We start from the raw sequence: 25,609 nt of genomic DNA, 5'->3' as shown, positions 1-25,609 counted from the left end.
ATCAGCAATGAAGAAGTGGGACTTGACAGACAGTGCAGTATGAGAGTGTGGCGAGCCTGAGCAGTCTGCCAAACACAAAATGAACACCTGCCCCCTGTACAGACCAACTCCACAAGGGACCAGAGACAAGGGCGTGGCTACTCGATACCGAGTTGGACATTTGAGGATGATACACGAAAGAAGAAGAAACAATTTCAGCTGACTAAAATAGGACTAAAACTAAAAGGTGCGTAATTCCAAAGACTACATCAGACTTTGCTGTCAAAATTTACATCGATACCGGCCAGCGTGACATGGTGCTGCCAGAAGTGACATGGTGCTGCCAGAAGTGTGCAACTCTCCTACTCAGTCACATTGTGTATATAGCCTATCAGGGTATTATTCTGTCATTAATAATAAACCACAACTAGACATTTAAAAAAAAATGCTGCTGCAGTGCAGAGAGAAGTTTTATTTCTCTGGCATCCGAGTAGTGCAGTTGATGCGAGACAACTTTTGCAAGGTCTGACTCCAGCTGAAAATAGTCACGCACCTGGACCTACAGCAGCACCTATAAACCCGATGGCATTACAGTAGGACACCCACTGTCATTATGGGCCACATGTACAGTTGGAGGCCATCGAAATTGTCCTTTTCTTTTTGCTGAGGTTTGCGTGATCTGCGCAAAAGGACAGTTAACCCATTTTGGGCGGGAACCCCTTTTGGTGTTTTAAACATTATGTTATAATTTAGCTATTGAAAAATAGCAGATCTACAAGCTCATAGCGCGCCACCGAGTGGCGCGCTACGAGCTTGTAGGTCTGCTATTTTTGAAAAATCGTGAAAATATTTATTTCAGAAAACTGGAGGATTTAGAAGGATTTTTTAAAATTTTGAGGTCAGGCCTAAATGGGTCAAATATCGGTGGCACCCAACTGTATTAGCCACTTTAGGGACTGTGCTTTCTGATTGGACACATACATTGTGCCGCATCGCACATCAAAGGATGCTGTAATTGCGCAATTAGAGGCGAGTGTAATATTAGTCTAAATTACTATAATACCTCAATGCAGGTGCCACAGTTTGGGCATCATCACAGGCTGCGAGACATTTAGTTAAGGCTCAATGGTAAATCGAACTAATCCATGTAATTGATTTGAATAAAATAATCGATTTTGAGATTATTTTCTGAGCGTTTTAAAAGGTTTTTCAACAAGACAATGCAACAGCTTGAATTTCATTTTTAAAAAAGCTTTGGGAGATTGTCCTTTGTCCATACTTCTAAAACACAGCTACCGTTTCAAAACTATGAGCAGAGAAGAAGCAAGTTGCACCAACATGAAAGCAGCAAATTAATGGTTCTGTTCTTTTGTGTGAAGTTGCATTTTATAATTTAAACCTTTTGGAGCCAAAGTACAAGAACACAATGTAGCCGTTAATGAAAGTGCAGCGTGGCTTAAGGCTGAAGATTAGCAATTCTGTAAAAAAAACGACAGTTAATGTCTACTGGCTAGGGCCAGTGGGAGGTTGCTGCATGTTCCATGCTAAGGACATGGTACATCATTCTCTGCTTATCTGCCTCATGGCAAGAAACAACAAAAAATAACTACTTGAACCAACTCAAACAGGGTCAAAGACAACAACAATGCAATGAATGCCAACCTCCACGACAATGATACACCGTTTTATTTCCAATGTGGGGAAGGAAGCAAGCAAATTAAAGTTAGGCAGTAGGTAAATTATTCAAAGCGAGTCAAAAGAATGCTCTCCTGGAAGATAAGGGGGATCCAGCAGCACTGCACTTTAATGCATCTAATTTTCCTTTTTACAACTTCCAGGTACAAATGGTACAGTACCAATCAATCACACAGACAGGATGATTAAACTTCCTTAGTATGGCCAATTGGATTATTAGCTCCACTTTAGCCAGTCTAATTATGCTAGTTTAGCTGCTATTGTGTATACAAGTACATGCAGGTGCTAGGCTAGATTTGCTGAGCTGGCATGACAAAAGAAAGCAAATGCAACTAGAAAAGGTGCTCCTCGGAGCACAGGTTTCCACCAGGTCAGGAACGTTTGTGATGTTTGGACAAAACATGTAGGAGTAATATAAACATGGTTTTTTTCTCCAAAAAATAGCAGATCTACTCGCTACGAGCTTGTAGATCTGCTATTTTTAGAATCTGATCTCAGGTCAAAATTAGTTAAAATGAGAGAGAGGAAGATAAAAGGACATACTGCAGAGAGACTGCCATTGCTTTCCCTTCGTCTGCCTGAGTGAAGGCCACTGTGCGTCCCAGACCACTGACATGGTGAGACATTGAGAGGGAGAGCTCTATAATCTGTAAGCGTCTTCTCTCCACCCCAAATGTGCCATTGATTTTGTCTGTGTTTTTGTACCTCATGGTGGCGCTATAACAGGCCTTTCTGGTACATTTGGGGCAAAGTGATGTTGTTGGCATCCAGGGAGTGTGTGTGTGCACGCAGTTTGGCATTGCCTGGGCCAAAGGTGCCGGAGATTAGCTGTACGTGTACACACACACACGCAAGCACGCACGCACGCACGCTGCAAAACATACTCTCTCCCCATGCCTTTAGCCAATTAACAGTTAATAGGAATTCAAAAACAATTACTATTATTACTTAATACTAGTTTACTTAACATTTTCCACTCCTTTCTATTTTCTAACGCAAATAATTAGTCTCTTTTCAAATCAGCATGCCCACCAACAAAGACAAAAAGTTGCTCAAAGATAAAAGTCATTAAGAATGCCCAGAAGCAGTCTCTCTTGTTCCCTCTTCTTGCCATAAAAGCTGATAATTTAATGCAGCTGATTGATGAGTTTAATCAGCTGGATACTGACGCAGCCTTTTTACCGTATAATTGAATGGGCGATTAATAAAAGCTATTATGGCCCATATCACAGCTGACAAAAACACAGACAAAATCAATGGCACATTTGGGGGTGGGGAGAAGACGCTTACAGATTATAGAGCGCTCCCTCTCAATGTCTCACCATGTCAGTGGTCTGGACGCACAGTGGCATTCACTCAGGCAGACGAAGGGAAAGCAACAGTGATGTTCAGCTACGCTGCGACACAATCTTAGACAACTAATGCCAGTCTGTCTGCAGTATGTCCTTCTATCTTCCTCTCTCTCATTTTAACCCATTTAGGCCTGACGTCGAAATAAAAAAAAAAGTCTTCTGAAAGAATAATATATTCAAAGATGTGTGCCGCATTTTCACGATTTTTCAAAAAATAGCAGACCTACAAGCTCGTAGCGCGCCACTCGGTGGCGCGCCACGAGCTTGTAGATCTGCTATTTTTCAATAGCTAAAGTATATCATAATGCTTAGTTAACACACCAAAAGGAGTTCCCGTCCGGAATGGGTTAAAACTCTGTACCCTTCTCTACTCGGAACTCTTTCCGACTCGCGCACCCATATGTCCGAGGCGTCCTCGTCGTAAGTCACTTGCCCATTTCGCACTATAAATCTTTCTCCTTCCTGGCACAGTAAAGTCACGAGTGTCAATGTATCTCGAAGAGAGTACCACTGTAACCAAATGGACCAGTATAGGGTCTAACTATGAGTTACAAGTGGATAAATGAACACTTTCCTTCCCGGTCTCTTTAATACCATGCTTTGCTTTTTTTGGGGGGGAATGTTTATTTTGAAAAGGTTTTAAAAATAATAATTAACCCATTTTGGGCGGGAACCCCTTTTGGTGTTAGCATTATGTTATGCTTTAGCTATTGAAAAATAGCAGATCTACAAGCTCATAGCGCGCCACCGAGTGGCGCGCTACGAGCTTGTAGGTCTGCTATTTTTGAAAAATCGAACGACTGACATAGAAACATAGCTTTTTCAGAAAACTGTCAGAATGTAGAAGACATTTTTAGAATCTGATCTCAGGTCAAAATGGGTTAAAAACAAAATGTTTAGGAAACCAAAAGATAAAGGGACCCATTAAAATGTGTCCGCGACCCACAAATGGGTCCCGACCCAGTGTTTGGGAACCAGTGGTTTAGCCCACTGTACCTCGCCTTTATACATAAAGAAAGCAGGTGCTATTTGCATGGACCCCTTACGTATGTGAGTGCGTGCGTTTTTCAGGTGTGCATGTGTCTAACTAACGGAGCATGTCCCGTTCAAAGCCACGGCCGTTGTGTGCTGCCCCTGCCTCTGTTGGGGTCAGACCTCCAAGCTATTCATCTATTAATCTATACTAAGGATAGAGAGAACCCCCCCAAAATCACTATATGGATTGAATTAATCCTGTTAAAAAAACACCATTCAACTCCTCCATTCCATTATTCACCATGCGACAGACACAGACTTGGCAAATAACTTTTTAGGGAGAGAGAGGGGGAGAGAGAGAGAGAGAGAGGGAGGGAGAGGGAGAGGGAGAGAGAGAGAGAGAGAGAGAGAGAGAGAGGGGTAGACCAATAAAACAGGTGAAAGATCAGGGGACGGAGGGGACTGGAAGAGGATAATGAGAAAAAGAAGACAAGGGCACGGCAGGAACAGTGCGAAGGCTGCATTCTCTCTGGTGGATATTGTGTTCTCTCTCCCGGCCCGCTCCGAGTCTAATGGACCTTGTCTGATCTGCTAGGCTGAAGCTCGTCTCTCTCTCTCTCTCTCTCTCGCTCTGACTAGAAAACACGGAGAAAGGTCAGACCCGAAGGTCACACTACTACAGCCCTAAGAGGACACATTTATACACGGAGCCGGGAAAAAGTGCACTCAAAATACATTTTCAGTCCTAAACTTGGCTTTGTGACGCACTTCCATGTGATGTCCACCTTTTCCTTCGCGTGCATGCAAGCCCTCAAGGCACGTTGGGAAAATACCCTCTATAAGCACGGTACAAGCAGATAGAGAGATAGAGGGAGAGAGAGAGAGAGCGGCCACGGTGAAGTATAATGGTGTCAAAAGCAACATCAACAAAACAATGGTGGCATCTGCAGTCAGACAGACTATCTGGGGGGGTAAATACCGGCTTAGCCCCTGGCTGAGGCATCCATCTTAACCCATTTTGACCTGAGATCAGATTGTAAAAATGTCTCCCACATCCTGACAGTTTTCTGAAAAAGCTATGTTTCTATGTCAGTCGTTCTTCGATTTTTCAAAAATAGCAGACCTACAAGCTCGTAGCACGCCACTCGGTGGCGCGCTATGAGCTTGTAGATCTGCTATTTTTCAATAGCTAAAGCATTTAGCTATATGCAAAAGGGGTTCCCGCCCAGAACGGGTTAAAGCAATTACATACCAATACTATGACAATTAACGACTGTCTGGAATAAATAATACTCTCTGGCATGCTCCAATGGAAAATAACAGTGGTGACGAAGGTACGGATGGGACAGCTCAATACTTATTGACTATAGTGGTTAGCGAGAATATTTGCCGTGTTGGACTGCTGCGTGAGTGTGTGCGTGTCTCTGTGTGTGTGTGTGTGTGTCTCTGTGTGTGTGTGTGTGTGTGTGCGTGTCTCTGTGTGTGTGTGTGTGTGTGTGTGTGTGTGTGGACCCAGTTGAAGATAAATATCACTGAAGACAACGCTGAAAATAGGACAATAGGTATTAGTGGAATGCTAATGAAAAGCAACAGCAATGGCAGAGATTAACCCATTTTGGGCGGGAACCACTTTGTGTTTTAAGCATTATGTTATACTTTAGCTATTGAAAAATAGCAGATGTACAAGCTCAAGCTATGAACTTGTAGGTCTGCTATTTTTGAAAAATCGTGAAAATCTTTGATATATATTCTTTCAGAGTTTCAGTTTTGAACTCAAATCTTTGCTTCTGGGGGGGGTCCCTGGAGCAACATAATATTTCAGATGGGGGTCGGCGGCATATTACATATCATTTTTGGGGTCCTTGACATGAAATATTGAGAACCACTGATATAGACACATGAGGTTTTTCAGCAAAAAACTACATTTTAAAACCACATTTTTTTAAAATGTCGATGGGTTTCAATGGGTTAAATGAATGGTGTAAACAGAATGATAGGGTAATCAATAGCGTTATCGCTGCAGCCCAGTCAGTAAGCATGGCCCCAATCTGATGCTGGTGTTATAGAAGCACATTTGCACTGGTTTGGAACAAGGTTCCATCAAACATCACCGTCTGAGCGTTAACCGCGGGGAGATAAACAAACATCACTGTCTGAGCGTTAACCACAGGGAGATAAACAAACATCACTGTCTGAGCGTTAACCGGGAGATAAACAAACATCACTGTCTGAGCGTTAACCATGGGGAGATAAACAAACATCACTGTCTGAGCGTTAACCAGGAGATAAACAAACATCACTGTCTGAGCGTTAACCGGGAGATAAACAAACATCACTGTCTGAGCGTTAACCATGGGGAGATAAACAAACATCACTGTCTGAGCGTTAACCGTCTGGGAGATAAACAAACATCACTGTCTGAGCGTTAACCAGGAGATAAACAAACATCACTGTCTGAGCGTTAACCAGGAGATAAACAAACATCACTGTCTGAGCGTTAACCGTCTGGGAGATAAACAAACATCACTGTCTGAGCGTTAACCGTCTGGGAGATAAACAAACATCACTGTCTGAGCGTTAACCAGGAGATAAACAAACATCACTGTCTGAGCGTTAACCAGGAGATAAACAAACATCACTGTCTGAGCGTTAACCGTCTGGGAGATAAACAAACATCACTGTCTGAGCGTTAACCAGGAGATAAACAAACATCACTGTCTGAGCGTTAACCAGGAGATAAACAAACATCACTGTCTGAGCGTTAACCGTCTGGGAGATAAACAAACATCACTGTCTGAGCGTTAACCAGGAGATAAACAAACATCACTGTCTGAGCGTTAACCAGGAGATAAACAAACATCACTGTCTGAGCGTTAACCGTCTGGGAGATAAACAAACATCACTGTCTGAGCGTTAACCAGGAGATAAACAAACATCACTGTCTGAGCGTTAACCAGGAGATAAACAAACATCACTGTCTGAGCGTTAACCAGGAGATAAACAAACATCACTGTCTGAGCGTTAACCAGGAGATAAACAAACATCACTGTCTGAGCGTTAACCAGGAGATAAACAAACATCACTGTCTGAGCGTTAACCAGGAGATAAACAAACATCACTGTCTGAGCGTTAACCGGGAGATAAACAAACATCACTGTCTGAGCGTTAACCGGGAGATAAACAAACATCACTGTCTGAGCGTTAACCGGGAGATAAACAAACATCACTGTCTGAGCGTTAACCGGGAGATAAACAAACATCACTGTCTGAGCGTTAACCAGGAGATAAACAAACATCACTGTCTGAGCGTTAACCGGGAGATAAACAAACATCACTGTCTGAGCGTTAACCGGGAGATAAACAAACATCACTGTCTGAGCGTTAACCGCTGGGAGATAAACAAACATCACTGTCTGAGCGTTAACCGCTGGGAGATAAACAAACATCACTGTCTGAGCGTTAACCGGGAGATAAACAAACATCACTGTCTGAGCGTTAACCATGAGATAAACAAACATCACCGTCTGAGCGTTAACCATGAGATAAACAAACATCACTGTCTGAGCGTTAACCATGGGGAGATAAACAAACATCACTGTCTGAGCGTTAACCGGGAGATAAACAAACATCACCGTCTGAGCGTTAACCAGGAGATAAACAAACATCACTGTCTGAGCGTTAACCAGGAGATAAACAAACATCACTGTCTGAGCGTTAACCAGGAGATAAACAAACATCACTGTCTGAGCGTTAACCAGGAGATAAACAAACATCACTGTCTGAGCGTTAACCGCTGGGAGATAAACAAACATCACTGTCTGAGCGTTAACCAGGAGATAAACAAACATCACTGTCTGAGCGTTAACCAGGAGATAAACAAACATCACTGTCTGAGCGTTAACCAGGAGATAAACAAACATCACTGTCTGAGCGTTAACCGGGAGATAAACAAACATCACTGTCTGAGCGTTAACCGGGAGATAAACAAACATCACTGTCTGAGCGTTAACCAGGAGATAAACAAACATCACTGTCTGAGCGTTAACCAGGAGATAAACAAACATCACTGTCTGAGCGTTAACCAGGAGATAAACAAACATCACTGTCTGAGCGTTAACCAGGAGATAAACAAACATCACTGTCTGAGCGTTAACCGGGAGATAAACAAACATCACTGTCTGAGCGTTAACCAGGAGATAAACAAACATCACTGTCTGAGCGTTAACCAGGAGATAAACAAACATCACTGTCTGAGCGTTAACCACAGGGAGATAAACAAACATCACCGTCTGAGCGTTAACCACAGGGAGATAAACAAACATCACTGTCTGAGCGTTAACCGCTGGGAGATAAACAAACATCACTGTCTGAGCGTTAACCGGGAGATAAACAAACATCACTGTCTGAGCGTTAACCAGGAGATAAACAAACATCACTGTCTGAGCGTTAACCGCTGGGAGATAAACAAACATCACTGTCTGAGCGTTAACCAGGAGATAAACAAACATCACTGTCTGAGCGTTAACCGCTGGGAGATAAACAAACATCACTGTCTGAGCGTTAACCGCTGGGAGATAAACAAACATCACTGTCTGAGCGTTAACCAGGAGATAAACAAACATCACTGTCTGAGCGTTAACCAGGAGATAAACAAACATCACTGTCTGAGCGTTAACCGCTGGGAGATAAACAAACATCACTGTCTGAGCGTTAACCAGGAGATAAACAAACATCACTGTCTGAGCGTTAACCAGGAGATAAACAAACATCACTGTCTGAGCGTTAACCAGGAGATAAACAAACATCACTGTCTGAGCGTTAACCAGGAGATAAACAAACATCACTGTCTGAGCGTTAACCGGGAGATAAACAAACATCACTGTCTGAGCGTTAACCGGGAGATAAACAAACATCACCGTCTGAGCGTTAACCATGGGGAGATAAACAAACATCACCGTCTGAGCGTTAACCGGGAGGTAAACAAACATCACTGTCTGAGCGTTAACCATGGGGAGATAAACAAACATCACCGTCTGAGCGTTAACCGGGAGATAAACAAACATCACTGTCTGAGCGTTAACCGGGAGATAAACAAACATCACTGTCTGAGCGTTAACCGGGAGATAAACAAACATCACTGTCTGAGCGTTAACCGCTGGGAGATAAACAAACATCACTGTCTGAGCGTTAACCGGGAGATAAACAAACATCACTGTCTGAGCGTTAACCGGGAGATAAACAAACATCACTGTCTGAGCGTTAACCGGGAGATAAACAAACATCACTGTCTGAGCGTTAACCGGGAGATAAACAAACATCACTGTCTGAGCGTTAACCATGAGATAAACAAACATCACTGTCTGAGCGTTAACCGGGAGATAAACAAACATCACTGTCTGAGCGTTAACCGGGAGATAAACAAACATCACTGTCTGAGCGTTAACCATGAGATAAACAAACATCACTGTCTGAGCGTTAACCGGGAGATAAACAAACATCACTGTCTGAGCGTTAACCGGGAGATAAACAAACATCACTGTCTGAGCGTTAACCAGGAGATAAACAAACATCACTGTCTGAGCGTTAACCGCTGGGAGATAAACAAACATCACTGTCTGAGCGTTAACCGCTGGGAGATAAACAAACATCACTGTCTGAGCGTTAACCGGGAGATAAACAAACATCACTGTCTGAGCGTTAACCGGGAGATAAACAAACATCACTGTCTGAGCGTTAACCGGGAGATAAACAAACATCACTGTCTGAGCGTTAACCGGGAGATAAACAAACATCACTGTCTGAGCGTTAACCGCTGGGAGATAAACAAACATCACCGTCTGAGCGTTAACCGGGAGATAAACAAACATCACCGTCTGAGCGTTAACCGCTGGGAGATAAACAAACATCACTGTCTGAGCGTTAACCGCTGGGAGATAAACAAACATCACTGTCTGAGCGTTAACCATGAGATAAACAAACATCACTGTCTGAGCGTTAACCGCTGGGAGATAAACAAACATCACTGTCTGAGCGTTAACCATGAGATAAACAAACATCACTGTCTGAGCGTTAACCAGGAGATAAACAAACATCACTGTCTGAGCGTTAACCAGGAGATAAACAAACATCACTGTCTGAGCGTTAACCGCTGGGAGATAAACAAACATCACTGTCTGAGCGTTAACCAGGAGATAAACAAACATCACTGTCTGAGCGTTAACCATGGGGAGATAAACAAACATCACTGTCTGAGCGTTAACCATGGGGAGATAAACAAACATCACTGTCTGAGCGTTAACCAGGAGATAAACAAACATCACTGTCTGAGCGTTAACCATGGGGAGATAAACAAACATCACTGTCTGAGCGTTAACCGGGAGATAAACAAACATCACTGTCTGAGCGTTAACCAGGAGATAAACAAACATCACTGTCTGAGCGTTAACCGGGAGATAAACAAACATCACTGTCTGAGCGTTAACCGGGAGATAAACAAACATCACTGTCTGAGCGTTAACCGGGAGATAAACAAACATCACTGTCTGAGCGTTAACCGGGAGATAAACAAACATCACTGTCTGAGCGTTAACCGTGGGGAGATAAACAAACATCACTGTCTGAGCGTTAACCGGGAGATAAACAAACATCACTGTCTGAGCGTTAACCGGGAGATAAACAAACATCACTGTCTGAGCGTTAACCGGGAGATAAACAAACATCACTGTCTGAGCGTTAACCGGGAGATAAACAAACATCACTGTCTGAGCGTTAACCGGGAGATAAACAAACATCACTGTCTGAGCGTTAACCGGGAGATAAACAAACATCACTGTCTGAGCGTTAACCGGGAGATAAACAAACATCACTGTCTGAGCGTTAACCGGGAGATAAACAAACATCACTGTCTGAGCGTTAACCATGGGGAGATAAACAAACATCACTGTCTGAGCGTTAACCAGGAGATAAACAAACATCACTGTCTGAGCGTTAACCGCTGGGAGATAAACAAACATCACTGTCTGAGCGTTAACCAGGAGATAAACAAACATCACTGTCTGAGCGTTAACCATGGGGAGATAAACAAACATCACTGTCTGAGCGTTAACCATGGGGAGATAAACAAACATCACTGTCTGAGCGTTAACCATGGGGAGATAAACAAACATCACTGTCTGAGCGTTAACCAGGAGATAAACAAACATCACTGTCTGAGCGTTAACCATGGGGAGATAAACAAACATCACTGTCTGAGCGTTAACCGCTGGGAGATAAACAAACGTGTGGCGGCTTGCGATTGTCTTATCAGAAGTTGGTATATTTTGGTAACACAATATTGAGTAATTTATTCACTTTGTGCTGTACTTTTACTCCACTACATTTATTTGAAAACTTTAGTTACTAGTTACTTTGAAGACTTTGATTCGTATTAAAAAAAATATGTTGCTTTTGTTGTCTTCTTCTTTTGTGAGGGAACCGGGGAGGGTGGGGTATATGTACGGTTGTTTGTCTATCAAAATGAAAATCCTATAAAGTTATATATATATAAAAAAAACCATACAGTTGCCACATCAGCCCTATGTATATTTCGGCCATTTGAAAATAGCCGATCTACAAGCTCACAATGCGTCTCATCGCGACACATTGTGAGCTTGTGGATCTGCTATTTTCAAAAAGATTTTTATACTGTACATTTGAAAATTTGAAATATGGGACATTCTGCATCATGACTACATTTACTTGTGACTGAGTATCTCTAACATTGCAGTATTGGTACTTTTACCGAAGTAAAATACATTTGAGTACTTTTTCCACCACTGGCTGTGACACTACTGTAGTGTAATATTGGAAAGGTGATTATTAGGAAAGCCAGTGTGGTCTCGTAAAATATAGTCCATATAGCCATATTTGCAATATTCTGTCAATAACTACACTATACATTAATAGGTCACTGTTTATTTGGGTCTCTGTGTTAATTTGATGCAGGTTAAGTGGAGTCATATTGTCTGGTCAAAAGTGCTTGGGTCTGAGAAGCAATCAGAATAGGAGTTCTCAGGGAAGTACCCTGGGGCTAAAGCTTTGTTATATACTGTCTGAAGCTTGGTCATAGGTGTGAATCAAAACACACAGTGGGACGGCCATCTGCTAACCAAAATGCCATTTGTTGATCTGTATGTTAATCTTAACTCCACCCTTCTTGAATTCAACTGTCTATGCAAAGTGTATATCATGTCAATTGTCAATGTGAAAATCATTCAGTGTTAGCTGGCTGGCCACCACGGTCAGTCTGCTGGGAGCTCCCGTGGGCCGACCAAGGCCTACGGGGAAGCTATGCTATTTTTGTCATTCTGGACTCTGTCTTTGATTGAAATAAATGGTACATCACACTCCGAGGAAATCTCTCTCTGCCTGCGTTTCTCCGATCCGATCTGATGCTTTGACGAGGTGTTTCATCTGATCTGACTACTACAGTTTGCTTTAGTCTAGAGTGTTCATTTATCTCTCTACTTTAGTGAGTTTAGGGTTAATTGGGTGTGAAAATACACCACATAGATGCTGCCGACCCGGTCCTGTTGGTTGGGAGTTGATTTTCCTAGCCACTGGATACCACACCAGACAATATTGTTGGCTGCTAGGAGCGTCACAGATAAAGTGAAACCAAGAGTCACTTGTCCAACGGACAAGTACAATTTTAATGCACTTGCCCGGAAAGATTTATTGCTTGTCCCGGACAACAGGACAAGCCTTAATGTCAAGCCCTGCTACAGTACTGTACGTACCGTGCAGTGGTTCTGCTGCTGCAGCAGCGTGGGCACGTCTCCTCCGATGGGCATCTGCTTGGTCAGGTCCTCATCCTTCAGACAGATCCACTTCCACAGCTCCTCCAGGAGAACCAGCAGACGGGACCAGCGCTCGGCACTCGCCTCCAGGTGGGCCCTGCAAGCAGACGCACAACAACACACGTTCAGAGAGCGCTAGGTGGGCCCTGCAAGCAGACGCACAACAACACACGTTCAGAGAGCGCTAGGTGGGCCCTGGAAGCAGACGCACAACAACACACGTTCAGAGAGCGCTAGGTGGGCCCTGCAAGGAGACGCACAACAACACACGTTCAGAGAGCGCTACTAGGGCCCTGCAAGCAGACGCACAACAACACACGTTCAGAGAGCGCTACTAGGGCCCTGCAAGCAGACGCACAACAACACACGTTCAGAGCGCTAGGTGGGCCCTGCAAGGAGACGCACAACAACACACGTTCAGAGAGCGCTAGGTGGGCCCTGCAAGCAGACGCACAACAACACACGTTCAGAGAGTGCTAGGTGGGCCCTGCAAGCAGACGCACAACAACACACGTTCAGAGAGCGCTAGGTGGGCCCTGGAAGCAGACGCACAACAACACACGTTCAGAGAGCGCTACTAGGGCCCTGCAAGCAGACGCACAACAACACACGTTCAGAGAGCGCTACTAGGGCCCTGCAAGCAGACGCACAACAACACACGTTCAGAGCGCTAGGTGGGCCCTGCAAGGAGACGCACAACAACACACGTTCAGAGAGCGCTAGGTGGGCCCTGCAAGCAGACGCACAACAACACACGTTCAGAGAGCGCTAGGTGGGCCCTCCAAGCAGACGCACAACAACACACGTTCAGAGAGTGCTAGGTGGGCCCTGGAAGCAGACGCACAACAACACACGTTCAGAGAGTGCTAGGTGGGCCCTGGAAGCAGACGCACAACAACACACGTTCAGAGAGTGCTAGGTGGGCCCTGGAAGCAGACGCACAACAACACACGTTCAGAGAGCGCTGGGTGGGCCCTGGAAGCAGACGCACAACAACACACGTTCAGAGAGTGCTAGGTGGGCCCTGGAAGCAGACGCACAACAACACACGTTCAGAGAGCGCTGGGTGGGCCCTCCAAGCAGACGCACAACAACACACGTTCAGAGAGCGCTGGGTGGGCCCTGCAAGCAGACGCACAACAACACACGTTCAGAGAGCGCTAGGTGGGCCCTCCAAGCAGACGCACAACAACACACGTTCAGAGAGCGCTAGGTGGGCCCTCCAAGCAGACGCACAACAACACACGTTCAGAGAGCGCTGGGTGGGCCCTCCAAGCAGACGCACAACAACACATGTTCAGAGAGCGCTGGGTGGGCCCTGCAAGCAGACGCACAACAACACACGTTCAGAGAGCGCTAGGTGGGCCCTCCAAGCAGACGCACAACAACACACGTTCAGAGAGTGCTAGGTGGACCCTGAGAGCAGACGCACAACAACACACGTTCAGAGAGCGCTAGGTGGACCCTGAGAGCAGACGCACAACAACACACGTTCAGAGAGTGCTAGGTGGGCCCTGCAAGCAGACGCACAACAACACACGTTCAGAGAGTGCTAGGTGGACCCTGAGAGCAGACGCACAACAACACACGTTCAGAGAGCGCTAGGTGGGTCCTGCAAGCAGACGCACAACAACACACGTTCAGAGAGCGCTAGGTGGGTCCTGCAAGCAGACGCACAACAACACACGTTCAGAGCGCTAGGTGGGCCCTGGAAGGAGATGCACAACAACACACGTTCAGAGCACTAGGTGGGCCCTGGAAGGAGATGCACAACAACACACGTTCAGAGCACTAGGTGGGCCCTGGAAGGAGATGCACAACAACACACGTTCAGAGCGCTAGGTGGGTCCTGCAAGCAGACACACAACAACACACGTTCAGAGCGCTAGGTGGGCCCTGGAAGCAGACGCACAACAACACAAGTTCAGAGCGCTAGGTGGGCCCTGCAAGCAGACGCACAACAACACACGTTCAGAGAGCGTTAGGTGGTCCCTCCAAGCAGACGCACAACAACACACGTTCAGAGAGCGTTAGGTGGTCCCTCCAAGCAGACGCACAACAACACACGTTCAGAGAGCGCTAGGTGGGCCCTGGAAGCAGACGCACAACAACACACGTTCAGAGAGCGTTAGGTGGGCCCTGGAAGCAGACGCACAACAACACACGTTCAGAGAGCGCTAGGTGGGCCCTGGAAGCAGACGCACAACAACACACGTTCAGAGAGTGCTAGGTGGGCCCTGGAAGCAGACGCACAACAACACACGTTCAGAGAGTGCTAGGTGGGCCCTGGAAGCAGACGCACAACAACACACGTTCAGAGAGTGCTAGGTGGGCCCTGAGAGCAGACGCACAACAACACACGTTCAGAGCGCTAGGTAGATCCTGCAAGCATGTTGACGCACAACAACACGTTCAGAGCATTACGACGATGCGTTGCTGTCAGGCAGAGATCGGGACTCCGTTCTGAGTTGCGATCGGGCGGTGTGTGCGCACACCGCCGCACACGCGCGCACACACACACAGCGACTTCAGACTCGACTCAGACTCGCCCTACTCGAATGTAAAAAAAAAAACTCAAGAGTTTTTTTTACAGCTTCCGCTGTGGTCCATCAATGAAACGTTAAGTGCATGTCGAGGAACACTGATGCACACAAGCACATTTTTGTTGTGAATAAATAATGTTTCCGTTGTGCTCATACAATATTCAGGAAATTACCATTATAAATACAACCGATGAAGCAAGCAAGAAACTAAATTGAAACTTACTGAATACTAAATTAAACCAGTAACTCGGTGAAAACTGAAACTCTACAAAATGAGTGTGTGCGCGAGCCAATTAGGGCATTTTTTTTAATTACATCGTAGGATTCACTGCTAATTGTGTAGGTGGTGCTGGACATGTGTTAACCCATTTTGGGCGGGAACCCCTTTTGGTGTTAGCATTATGTTATGCTTTAGCCATTGAAAAATAGCAGATCTACAAGCTCATAGCGCGCCACTAGGTGGCGCGCTATGAACTTGTAGATCTGCTATTTTTGAAAAATCGAAGAACGACGGACATAGAAACATAGCTTTTTCAGAAAACTGTCAGGATGTAGAAGACATTTATAGAATCTGATCTCAGGTCAAAATGGGTTAATGTGTCTTCGTAAGTGCTTTGTGAACGTAATGCATCCCAGCCAGCGATGTGTCTACATGGTGTTTCCTTTGCTCTTCTTAATTACATACTGTACATACATGTGCCGTAATTACTGCATAATGAGGCTGTGTACAACAAACCATGCGCTGTGCACGCCACGCTCCCATGCACACACACACACACACACACACACACACACACACACACACACACACACACACACACACACACACACACACACACACACACACACACACACACACACACACACACACACACGCACACGCACGCACACACACGCACGCACGCACGCACACAGTGGGTTCAAACAGCACGCAATGGAGCTGTACGATTAATGAGACTCGTATTTACTGCAGAAACATCAAACCTGTCTTTCTGTATTTCTGCAAATTGCCTTCAGCGTCTTCATTCCATCACTACTCGCATGCATGTTGTTGTGGAAAGTAACTAAGTACATTTACTTAAAGGTATATTCAGTGATTTCACTTCATTCAAATATCACTTATTTTTTTGTTTTGTTGTGATAATCCTCCCTATTATAGAGTGGGTTGACCATGTAAGGAGTTCCTCCCTGTCCCCAGTTAACCCCTGGGGTCAAAAAACCTTAGGTTTCGTTTTTGGCTAGGTGGCCAAGCCTTCATCCAATCAGGATAGAGAGGGGCCTTCCGCCAATCATGATCGAGCGGGGGTGGGTCTAGGTGTGCGTACTGTTGGCCTGTTGCATGTCCCCCCACTGTAGTGCATGCATGTGCCGGTCACAGGTGGGGCTTGTGACCGGGGGCTTTCCAAATCACCCAAATCACTGAATGCTCCTTTAAGTACAATTAAGAGTTATTTGTACTTTACTTGAGTATTTCCAATACTTTTACTTCTACACCACTACATCTCGGAGGCAAATACTGTACTTTAACTCCACTGCATTTATTTGAAAACTTTAGTTACTAATTACTTACTGGATTTTGATTATTACTACAAAACATACAGTAACCACTTCAGCGCTATATATATACATCTCGGCCATTTGAAAATATTTTCAGAAGATTACTTCAGAAGTACATTTTGAATTCTGGACTTTTACTTGTAACGGAGTATTAACCCATTCTGGGCGGGAACCCCTTTTGGTGTTTTAACTAAGCATTATGTTATACTCTAGCTATTGAAAAATAGCAGATCTAAAAGCTTGTAGGTCTGCTATTTTTGAAAAATCGTGAAAATGCGGCAACAACTATTTGAATATATATTCTTTCAGAAGACTTTTTTTTAATTTCGACGTCAGGCCTAAATGGGTTAAACATTTGCATGTGCACGTGCCTGAACGTGTGCATTCATCAGACCTCCCCCTCTCCCCTCCTACTGTTCTGCAGGCAAGTTGCTATCTGGTCCCTCAATGTCAGGCTCCCCAGCCTACCCAAAGCTTACATACTGCACTTGTATCCCCTCCCCACTCAGTGATTTTCAAACTTTTTTTTATTTCAAATTTGGTATGCATTATTCATGCCACTGACCTCCATAAGTCTACAGCCGGGACCAAAGGATTCATTCGATTATATTTGTGCACTCTCTGAGTGGACTCCCAGATCGGTCTGGCTTATTAGCCAGGCTACCTATACATACCTGTGAGGGACCATCTGCCCCGTCCTCAAGGACCCCATTTTGAGAACCACCGGCTGGACAGAACTCGAGTTACTGTAGCATTCTGACCCAGTTCTCAAACTTTTCAGCCCATGACCCCAAAATAATGCTGCCATTGACTCACGACCCCAACCTAACCCCGGAGGCAATTGTATGCACATAAACGTGCACGTTTGGTGCACATTTGTCCGCATAAGTGATGTATTAATCCCAGGGCTATAGAGGTTTTGTAACAATCACGGTTCATTTTTACATTATATTTCTGTTGAATTATATTTAGGTGTGTAAAATATTTCTGATGACCCAAAATAAATCTGTGACCCCACCATCAGTGTCTCGTGATCCCATGTGGGGTCCCGACCGCAACTTTGAGAACTCCTGCTGACTGTAGCAGACGTACATTCTTGGTGAAGAAGGATCCCGTCAATGTTAATTAAAAGTGTGGTGACAACATGCACACCCCCAGGGTCCCAACAGACCTTGAGATACACGAGTCATGCTTCCGTCAGCAATAAGACGCGTTTCATGAAATCAATAAGAAATCAATAAGACCATGTTGGTCTTTCATGAAATCAATGCTGTGTAGCATCCAGTCAATAGTCTAAGACAGTGGTTCCCAAAGTGGGGCCCGGGGACCCTCAGGGGTCCTTGAGGGAGTTCCAGGGGGTCCCCAGCAAAATTATAGTTTGGAACCAAATGGACCCTTATGGGTCTGTAACTCTGAGAGTGTACAAATGGAACCAAATGGACCCTAACGGGTCCATTTGGTTCCATTTGTACACTCTCAGAGTTAAATTAACATTGATTTTACAATATAAATTGGGGGGCCAAGAGATAGAAATGCCATTAAATGGGGGTCCGTAGACTAATCCATGTCACACTGTTCTTGAAATTAAACAGGTCGAGAATCACTGCTGGAGCTTTTCAAAGGGGGGTACGGCGGTCCGCGGGCTAATTAGTGTCAATTAGGGGGTCCTTGACATGTAAAAGTTTGGGAACCCCTGGTCTAAGATACCTTTTACAATGTGAGGTGCAGGAGTATAGTAATAGCGTCGACACTACACTACACTGCCTTTAACAAGACCTATACAGTACAGCACGTCGTAATGAAAGTTTAGAGCACTTTCTAAGTACTCAAAGCACTGTACAATGGTGCATTCATTCATACATTGGGAGGTGACGCGGCAAACACACAAGCGAGGCATCGATCGACTCATTGGTAGGCAATGCACAGTAGGGTTCAGTGTCTTGCCCAAGGACACTTCCGACGTGCCGGGATTCGAACCGCCAACCCACGGCTCTACCTCCTGAGCCACGGCCGCCTCTCGATGCGTTGTTGCTCATTCTTAGCAGTAGAGTGGTGAGAAACACCTGCGCCACCGTGTAGATGTTGATTTGGCCTTGTGGTACTCTGCTACTAGTTCCAAACAAATAACTGTAGTATTGATTCACGACGTGTGCATTTATTGGAAAACATGCACTGACTCTCAACACGTCTCTCTCTCTCTCCCCCCTCTCTCTAGCACAATATCTCTCTGGTTTCTAGTTGTCCAACTAAACTAACTTTAAGATGTATTTATTCATGGATGTTTGTGTTTTTGACAACAGACTATGACTTGACTTATGACGGACCTAACAGTTTATGGCACACTGCTGTATGTGTATTTTCTATGTTGATGCTGCTATTGATTCGATTCTGGGCATCGCAGTTCTAACAAACAGCAGAGCTACCAGAGGTGACACCAAAAAGACCACTACAGTTAATGCGACGTACACAGCATGACTTTAACCCATTTTGGACTGAGGTCGATTCAAAAAAAGGCTTCTAAATCCTATTTCTTTCCTGAAAAACCTATGTTTCTGTGTCAGTGGTGCTCAACCTTTTTCATGTCAAGGACCCCCAGAATTAACTCTATTGGGCCACGGACCCACATCTCAAAATATGTAGGGACCCCCCTTAAGCAAATATTTCAGTTAAAAATGTTCGCTCTGAAATATATATTCAATGATTTGTGCCACATTTTAACGTTTTTTTCAAAAATAGCAGACCTACAAGCTCGTAGCGCGCCACTCGGTGGCGCGCTATGAGCTTGTAGATCTGCTATTTTTCAATAGCTAAAATATAACACCAAAAGGGGTTCCCGCCCAAAATGGGTTAAGGAAAAAGAAAAAAAACTGTACCGTATAGTACAGCAGTAGAGCACCACTCAGTTCGGGCGGGTCAGATTTTTAGGTACTGACCGGATGTTGGCCGACTTGGTCTTCAGGTCGCTCCAGCGCTGGTTCATGTCGTCCAGTCTGTGTTGGAGGAACACGGCCTCCTCGGAGCTTCCCAGCGCCTTGACCATCTTGGACTTGTTCCCGTCCACGTTCTTGTAGATGTCATTGTGGGCGTCGATCTCGGCCTGGATGTCCTGGAGAAAGGTGGAAAAACAGAGAGGACTGTAAAAATCGGACCGTTTTCCCCCATCTTGAATTACCGGTATGCAAAAAAAAAACTATTGCAATTATCTCAAACAACTACGGTCAGGCGACGGCTAGCCTCGGAAACCCAGACGTTTTTTATTTCCAGGGAGAAAAAAAAAGTCTGGGTCCGAGTCCACTTCAATTCGGCATAGAGTAGTGCAAACATCTCTCACTCTCTGCTGATTTCTGATCGTCTGCACCTTTGTTAAATTGACACACACGCACACATGTACACCCACACACTCCTCTCTCTCTCTCTCTGTTGCTCTAAGTAATTAGTCTCATGTCGCGCAGCTGCGCATAGTTTCTCCCGGCGGATCCTGCCGGGAGCTGCCTATGCCATAAAAAGCATAGGTGAGTTCCAGGCTAGGCGACGGCGTGATTGTGACGGTAGTTAAGTTTGGAAAAAGAAATGGCGGGGAGAGTTTCGAGAGTTTTCGTCACAGCTGATTATCAGTGAAAAGAGGATGATGGGAGCTGCGGTGCGTTGCCATGCGCGCACGCCCTGCGGTGCGGTGCCATGCGCGCACGCATGGGTAGTACGTCCAAAACCGTTACCTTTCAAGAAATGGAACTACGTTGATAAAAAAAAAATAGTGTAGATCGTAGATCGGGCTATATTCACTACTTTTGCTTGTAGTAGTAGTGCAGTTTGTAGAAGTAGTGCATTCACCTAAGTGAGGACAAAACATTCAAGGTTTTAATATAGAGATGTCGAGTCTTCTTCCCGACAGCCACCAATAGGTTACGAGAGGGCAAAGGAGAAGTTGGCGTTTCTCTAAAAAGTGTTCTCTCTGCACTTTTGGAGGATGTAAACTAATATTATTCTTCAAAGTCATTGTCTGGAACTGACTGGAACATCCCCCACACTACTACCACTACCACCACCACCAGTACAACTCCCTAAGCAGTAAAACTGACTGGAACATCCCCCACACTACTACCACTACCACCACCACCAGTACAACTCCCTAAGCAGTAGAACTGACTGGAACATCCCCCACACTACTACCACTCTACCACCACTACCAGTACAACTGACTGGAACATCCCCCACACTACTACCACTACCACCACCACCAGTACAACTGACTGGAACATCCCCCACACTACTACCACTACCACCACCACTACCAGTACAACTGACTGGAACATCCCCCACACTACTACCACTACCACCACCACCAGTACAACTGACTGGAACATCCCCCACACTACTACCACCACCACCAGTACAACTCCCTAAGCAGTAGAACTGACTGGAACATCCCCCACACTACTACCACTACCACCACCACTACCAGTACAACTGACTGGAACATCCCCCACACTACTACCACTACCACCACCACCAGTACAACTGACTGGAACATCCCCCACACTACTACCACTACCACCACCACCAGTACAACTGACTGGAACATCCCCCACACTACTACCACTACCACCACCACTACCAGTACAACTGACTGGAACATCCCCCACACTACTACCACTACCACCACCACCAGTACAACTGACTGGAACATCCCCCACACTACTACCACTACCACCACCACCAGTACAACTGACTGGAACATCCCCCACACTACTACCACTACCACCACCACTACCAGTACAACTGACTGGAACATCCCCCACACTACTACCACTACCACCACCACTACCAGTACAACTGACTGGAACATCCCCCACACTACTACCACTACCACCACCACTACCAGTACAACTGACTGGAACATCCCCCACACTACTACCACTACCACCACCACTACCAGTACAACTGACTGGAACATCCCCCACACTACTACCACTACCACCACCACCAGTACAACTGACTGGAACATCCCCCACACTACTACCACTACCACCACCACTACCAGTACAACTGACTGGAACATCCCCCACACTACTACCACTACCACCACCACTACCAGTACAACTGACTGGAACATCCCCCACACTACTACCACTACCACCACCACCAGTACAACTGACTGGAACATCCCCCACACTACTACCACTACCACCACCACCAGTACAACTGACTGGAACATCCCCCACACTACTACCACTACCACCACCACTACCAGTACAACTGACTGGAACATCCCCCACACTACTACCACTACCACCACCACCAGTACAACTGACTGGAACATCCCCCACACTACTACCACTACCACCACCACCAGTACAACTGACTGGAACATCCCCCACACTACTACCACTACCACCACCACCAGTACAACTGACTGGAACATCCCCCACACTACTACCACTACCACCACCACTACCAGTACAACTGACTGGAACATCCCCCACACTACTACCACTACCACCACCACCAGTACAACTGACTGGAACATCCCCCACACTACTACCACTACTACCACCACCACTACCAGTACAACTGACTGGAACATCCCCCACACTACTACCACTACCACCACCACTACCAGTACAACTGACTGGAACATCCCCCACACTACTACCACTACCACCACCACCAGTACAACTCCCTAAGCAGTAGAACTGACTGGAACATCCCCCACACTACTACCACCACCACCAGTACAACTCCCTAAGCAGTAAAACTGACTGGAACATCCCCCACACTACTACCACTACCACCACCACCAGTACAACTCCCTAAGCAGTAGAACTGACTGGAACATCCCCCACACTACTACCACTCTACCACCACTACCAGTAGAACTGACTGGAACATCCCCCACACTACTACCACTCTACCACCACTACCAGTAGAACTGACTGGAACATCCCCCACACTACTACCACTCTACCACCACTACCAGTACAACTGACTGGAACATCCCCCACACTACTACCACTCTACCACCACTACCAGTACAACTGACTGGAACATCCCCCACACTACTACCACTCTACCACCACTACCAGTACAACTGACTGGAACATCCCCCACACTACTACCACTACCACCACCACCAGTACAACTGACTGGAACATCCCCCACACTACTACCACTACCACCACCACCAGTACAACTGACTGGAACATCCCCCACACTACTACCACTACCACCACCACCAGTACAACTGACTGGAACATCCCCCACACTACTACCACTCTACCACCACTACCAGTACAACTGACTGGAACATCCCCCACACTACTACCACTACCACCACCACCAGTACATCCAGCAACAACTCCCTAAGCAGTAGAATGTGATGGGGTGAGATGCTGGGGTCTCTCCACTAAACTCGAGTACACTGTTGGGCTCAGGCTGTGATACAGGGTGACACGTGCAACATGGATGTCGACGCTAGCTCTTCTGTCCCAGTGTGTGTCTGTGTGGTTCTGTGTGTGTGGATCTGTTAGGGGGGATCCACACACCGGCGCTATCCTGACGACATAGCGGCTAGCGGTCTGACTCTGCATTTGCTTGTGAACCTGCACTTTGGTACACAGTAAGTGAAAACATACTCTGAACTTTTTTCTACATTTCCTTTCTTTATTTGTTCTTTATCTGTTTGTCTTAATTGTCTTCTGTCTGTGTTTTTTATACTCTGGGCCAATTTCAACCGTTTACATTCAGAAGCTCAGTTGGCATAGTATAGTATATATGTATAGTTTACATGTATAGTTTCATTATATAGATATTCCACGGTTACGCTCTTAGCTTACGCACGTTTCATGATACATGCTTTTATATATATATGTGATGTATTCCCATGCTTTTTTTGTTCTTGCTTAATGTAAGTCGCTCTGGATTAAGAGCGTCTGCTATATGCCTAAATTGTAAATCGACATAAACAAAGCCATTAGAACCAGCGTGTCCCGACTGAGTCAGATTTGTCCATGTAGAGTACGTGCCCACACACGCATGCACGCATAATGTACTGTATGTATGCATGCATGTTCCCACAGTATGTACTGTATATGGATGTGCATGTGAACGAGTGAGCACCTTAACCCATTTTGGGCGGTAATCCCTTTTGGTGTTAGCATTATGTTATGCTTTAGCTATTGAAAAATAGCAGATCTACAAGCTCTGCTATTTTTGAAAAATCGTGAAAATATTTTGAATATTATATTCTTTCAGAGCGAACGTTTTTAACTAAACACTTTGCTTCTGGGAGGTCACTGGAACAACATATTTTCAGATGGGGGTCGGCGGCCAATTACATATAATTTCTGGGGTCCTTGAAATGAAATATTGAGCTTGTAGGTCTGCATCGAAGAACGACTGACATAGAAACGTAGCTTTTTCAGAAAACTGTCAGGATTTAGAAGACAAATTTAGAATCTGATCTCAGGTCAAAATGGGTTAAGAGACAGTTTTATTATGTGGCCACATCTAAAGGAGTCTTGGGGTGTTTGTGTGGATAGAACCACGAGGGATACTGTGATGCACGACGAGCATCCGGTCCAAGGGTTTATTTTTAGACGTGCAATACCGCTTTGTTTATCTCTCTCTCTCTCTCTCTCCTGTGTTCAGCAGCATTTTCAGCACACAAAGAGGTACTGGAAATCACATCTCTTTTTAAATTCATGAAATATTCGGGGTGACAGAACAAACGTTTTCGTGACATAGTACATGATGTACACAGTATGCAGTATCTATACTGTAGCAGCCCGCCGCTAATTGTACACACGTTCACTCTGACAAACAGACATCACACGATGTGATCCCAAACAGTTACGCACAGTCACATCCTCACTGTTAACCCATTCATTTTGACCTGAGATCAGATTCTAAAAATGTCTTCTACATCCTGACAGTTTTCTGAAAAAGCTATGTTTCTATGTCAGTCGTTCTTCGATTTTTCAAAAATAGCAGATCTACAAGCTCGTAGCGCGCCACTCGGTGGCGCGCTACGAGCTTGTAGATCTGCTATTTTTCAATAGCTAAAGCATAACATAATGCTAACACCAAAAGGGGTTCCCGCCCAAAATGGGTTAAAGCATTATGTTATACTTAAGCTATTGAAAAATAGCAGATCTACAAGCTCATAGCACAGCACCGAGTGCCATGATACAAGCTTGTAGATCTGCTATTTTTTTGAATAATCCCTGGAACAACATATTTTCAGATGGGGGGTCGGCGGCCAATTACATAGATTTTTGGGGGTCCTTGACATGAAAATGGGTAAATGGGTTAAAAAACCCTGAGACTGGATAGTACAAAATGTACCCGGGCCTATAAGGGACCATTTGGGGTATGATATGTCTACACTCTGCGTTAGTACACCTGTTCTCACAGCATGTAAACCCATACATTGGTGTCACACGTCACATGGGATGAGCGACGGCGGCAGGCGGTGGCATGTGACTGCCTTTAACGAAGTTAAACTCCCTTGGCAACCGATTAACTTGTCCCAGACGGGCATACAGGGACGACGACAACAACAACACAAGAAACAAAAGCTGTCCCTCGTCGGTCTGCTCAGCAGCCAGGCGATGCAGCTGGGTTTCAACAGCCGGCGGACGTTGTTTTGCAAAAAAGATTCAGGACTACAGTA

At 45.4% G+C, this 25,609-nt stretch overlaps 1 protein-coding gene across 2 annotated transcripts in view; it reads right to left on the bottom strand.

Moving 5' to 3' along the window:
- Window positions 1–25,609, bottom strand: part of utrn (utrophin) — a 344,298-nt gene that overhangs the window by 118,955 nt on the left and 199,734 nt on the right. For both annotated transcript variants that reach the window (XM_079527087.1, XM_079527086.1), the window contains exons 57-58: window positions 19,872–20,044; window positions 12,779–12,935 (exon numbers count right to left, since the gene is read on the bottom strand). In XM_079527087.1, the coding sequence (XP_079383213.1) occupies window positions 12,779–12,935; window positions 19,872–20,044 (330 nt within the window). The remainder of the gene's footprint in view (window positions 1–12,778; window positions 12,936–19,871; window positions 20,045–25,609) is intronic.

Source organism: Electrona antarctica, assembly GCF_951216825.1.
Source record: "Electrona antarctica genome assembly, chromosome: 17".
In the NCBI taxonomy this organism is placed as follows: domain Eukaryota; kingdom Metazoa; phylum Chordata; class Actinopteri; order Myctophiformes; family Myctophidae; genus Electrona; species Electrona antarctica.
This window is presented reverse-complemented; position numbering and strand designations above follow the sequence as displayed.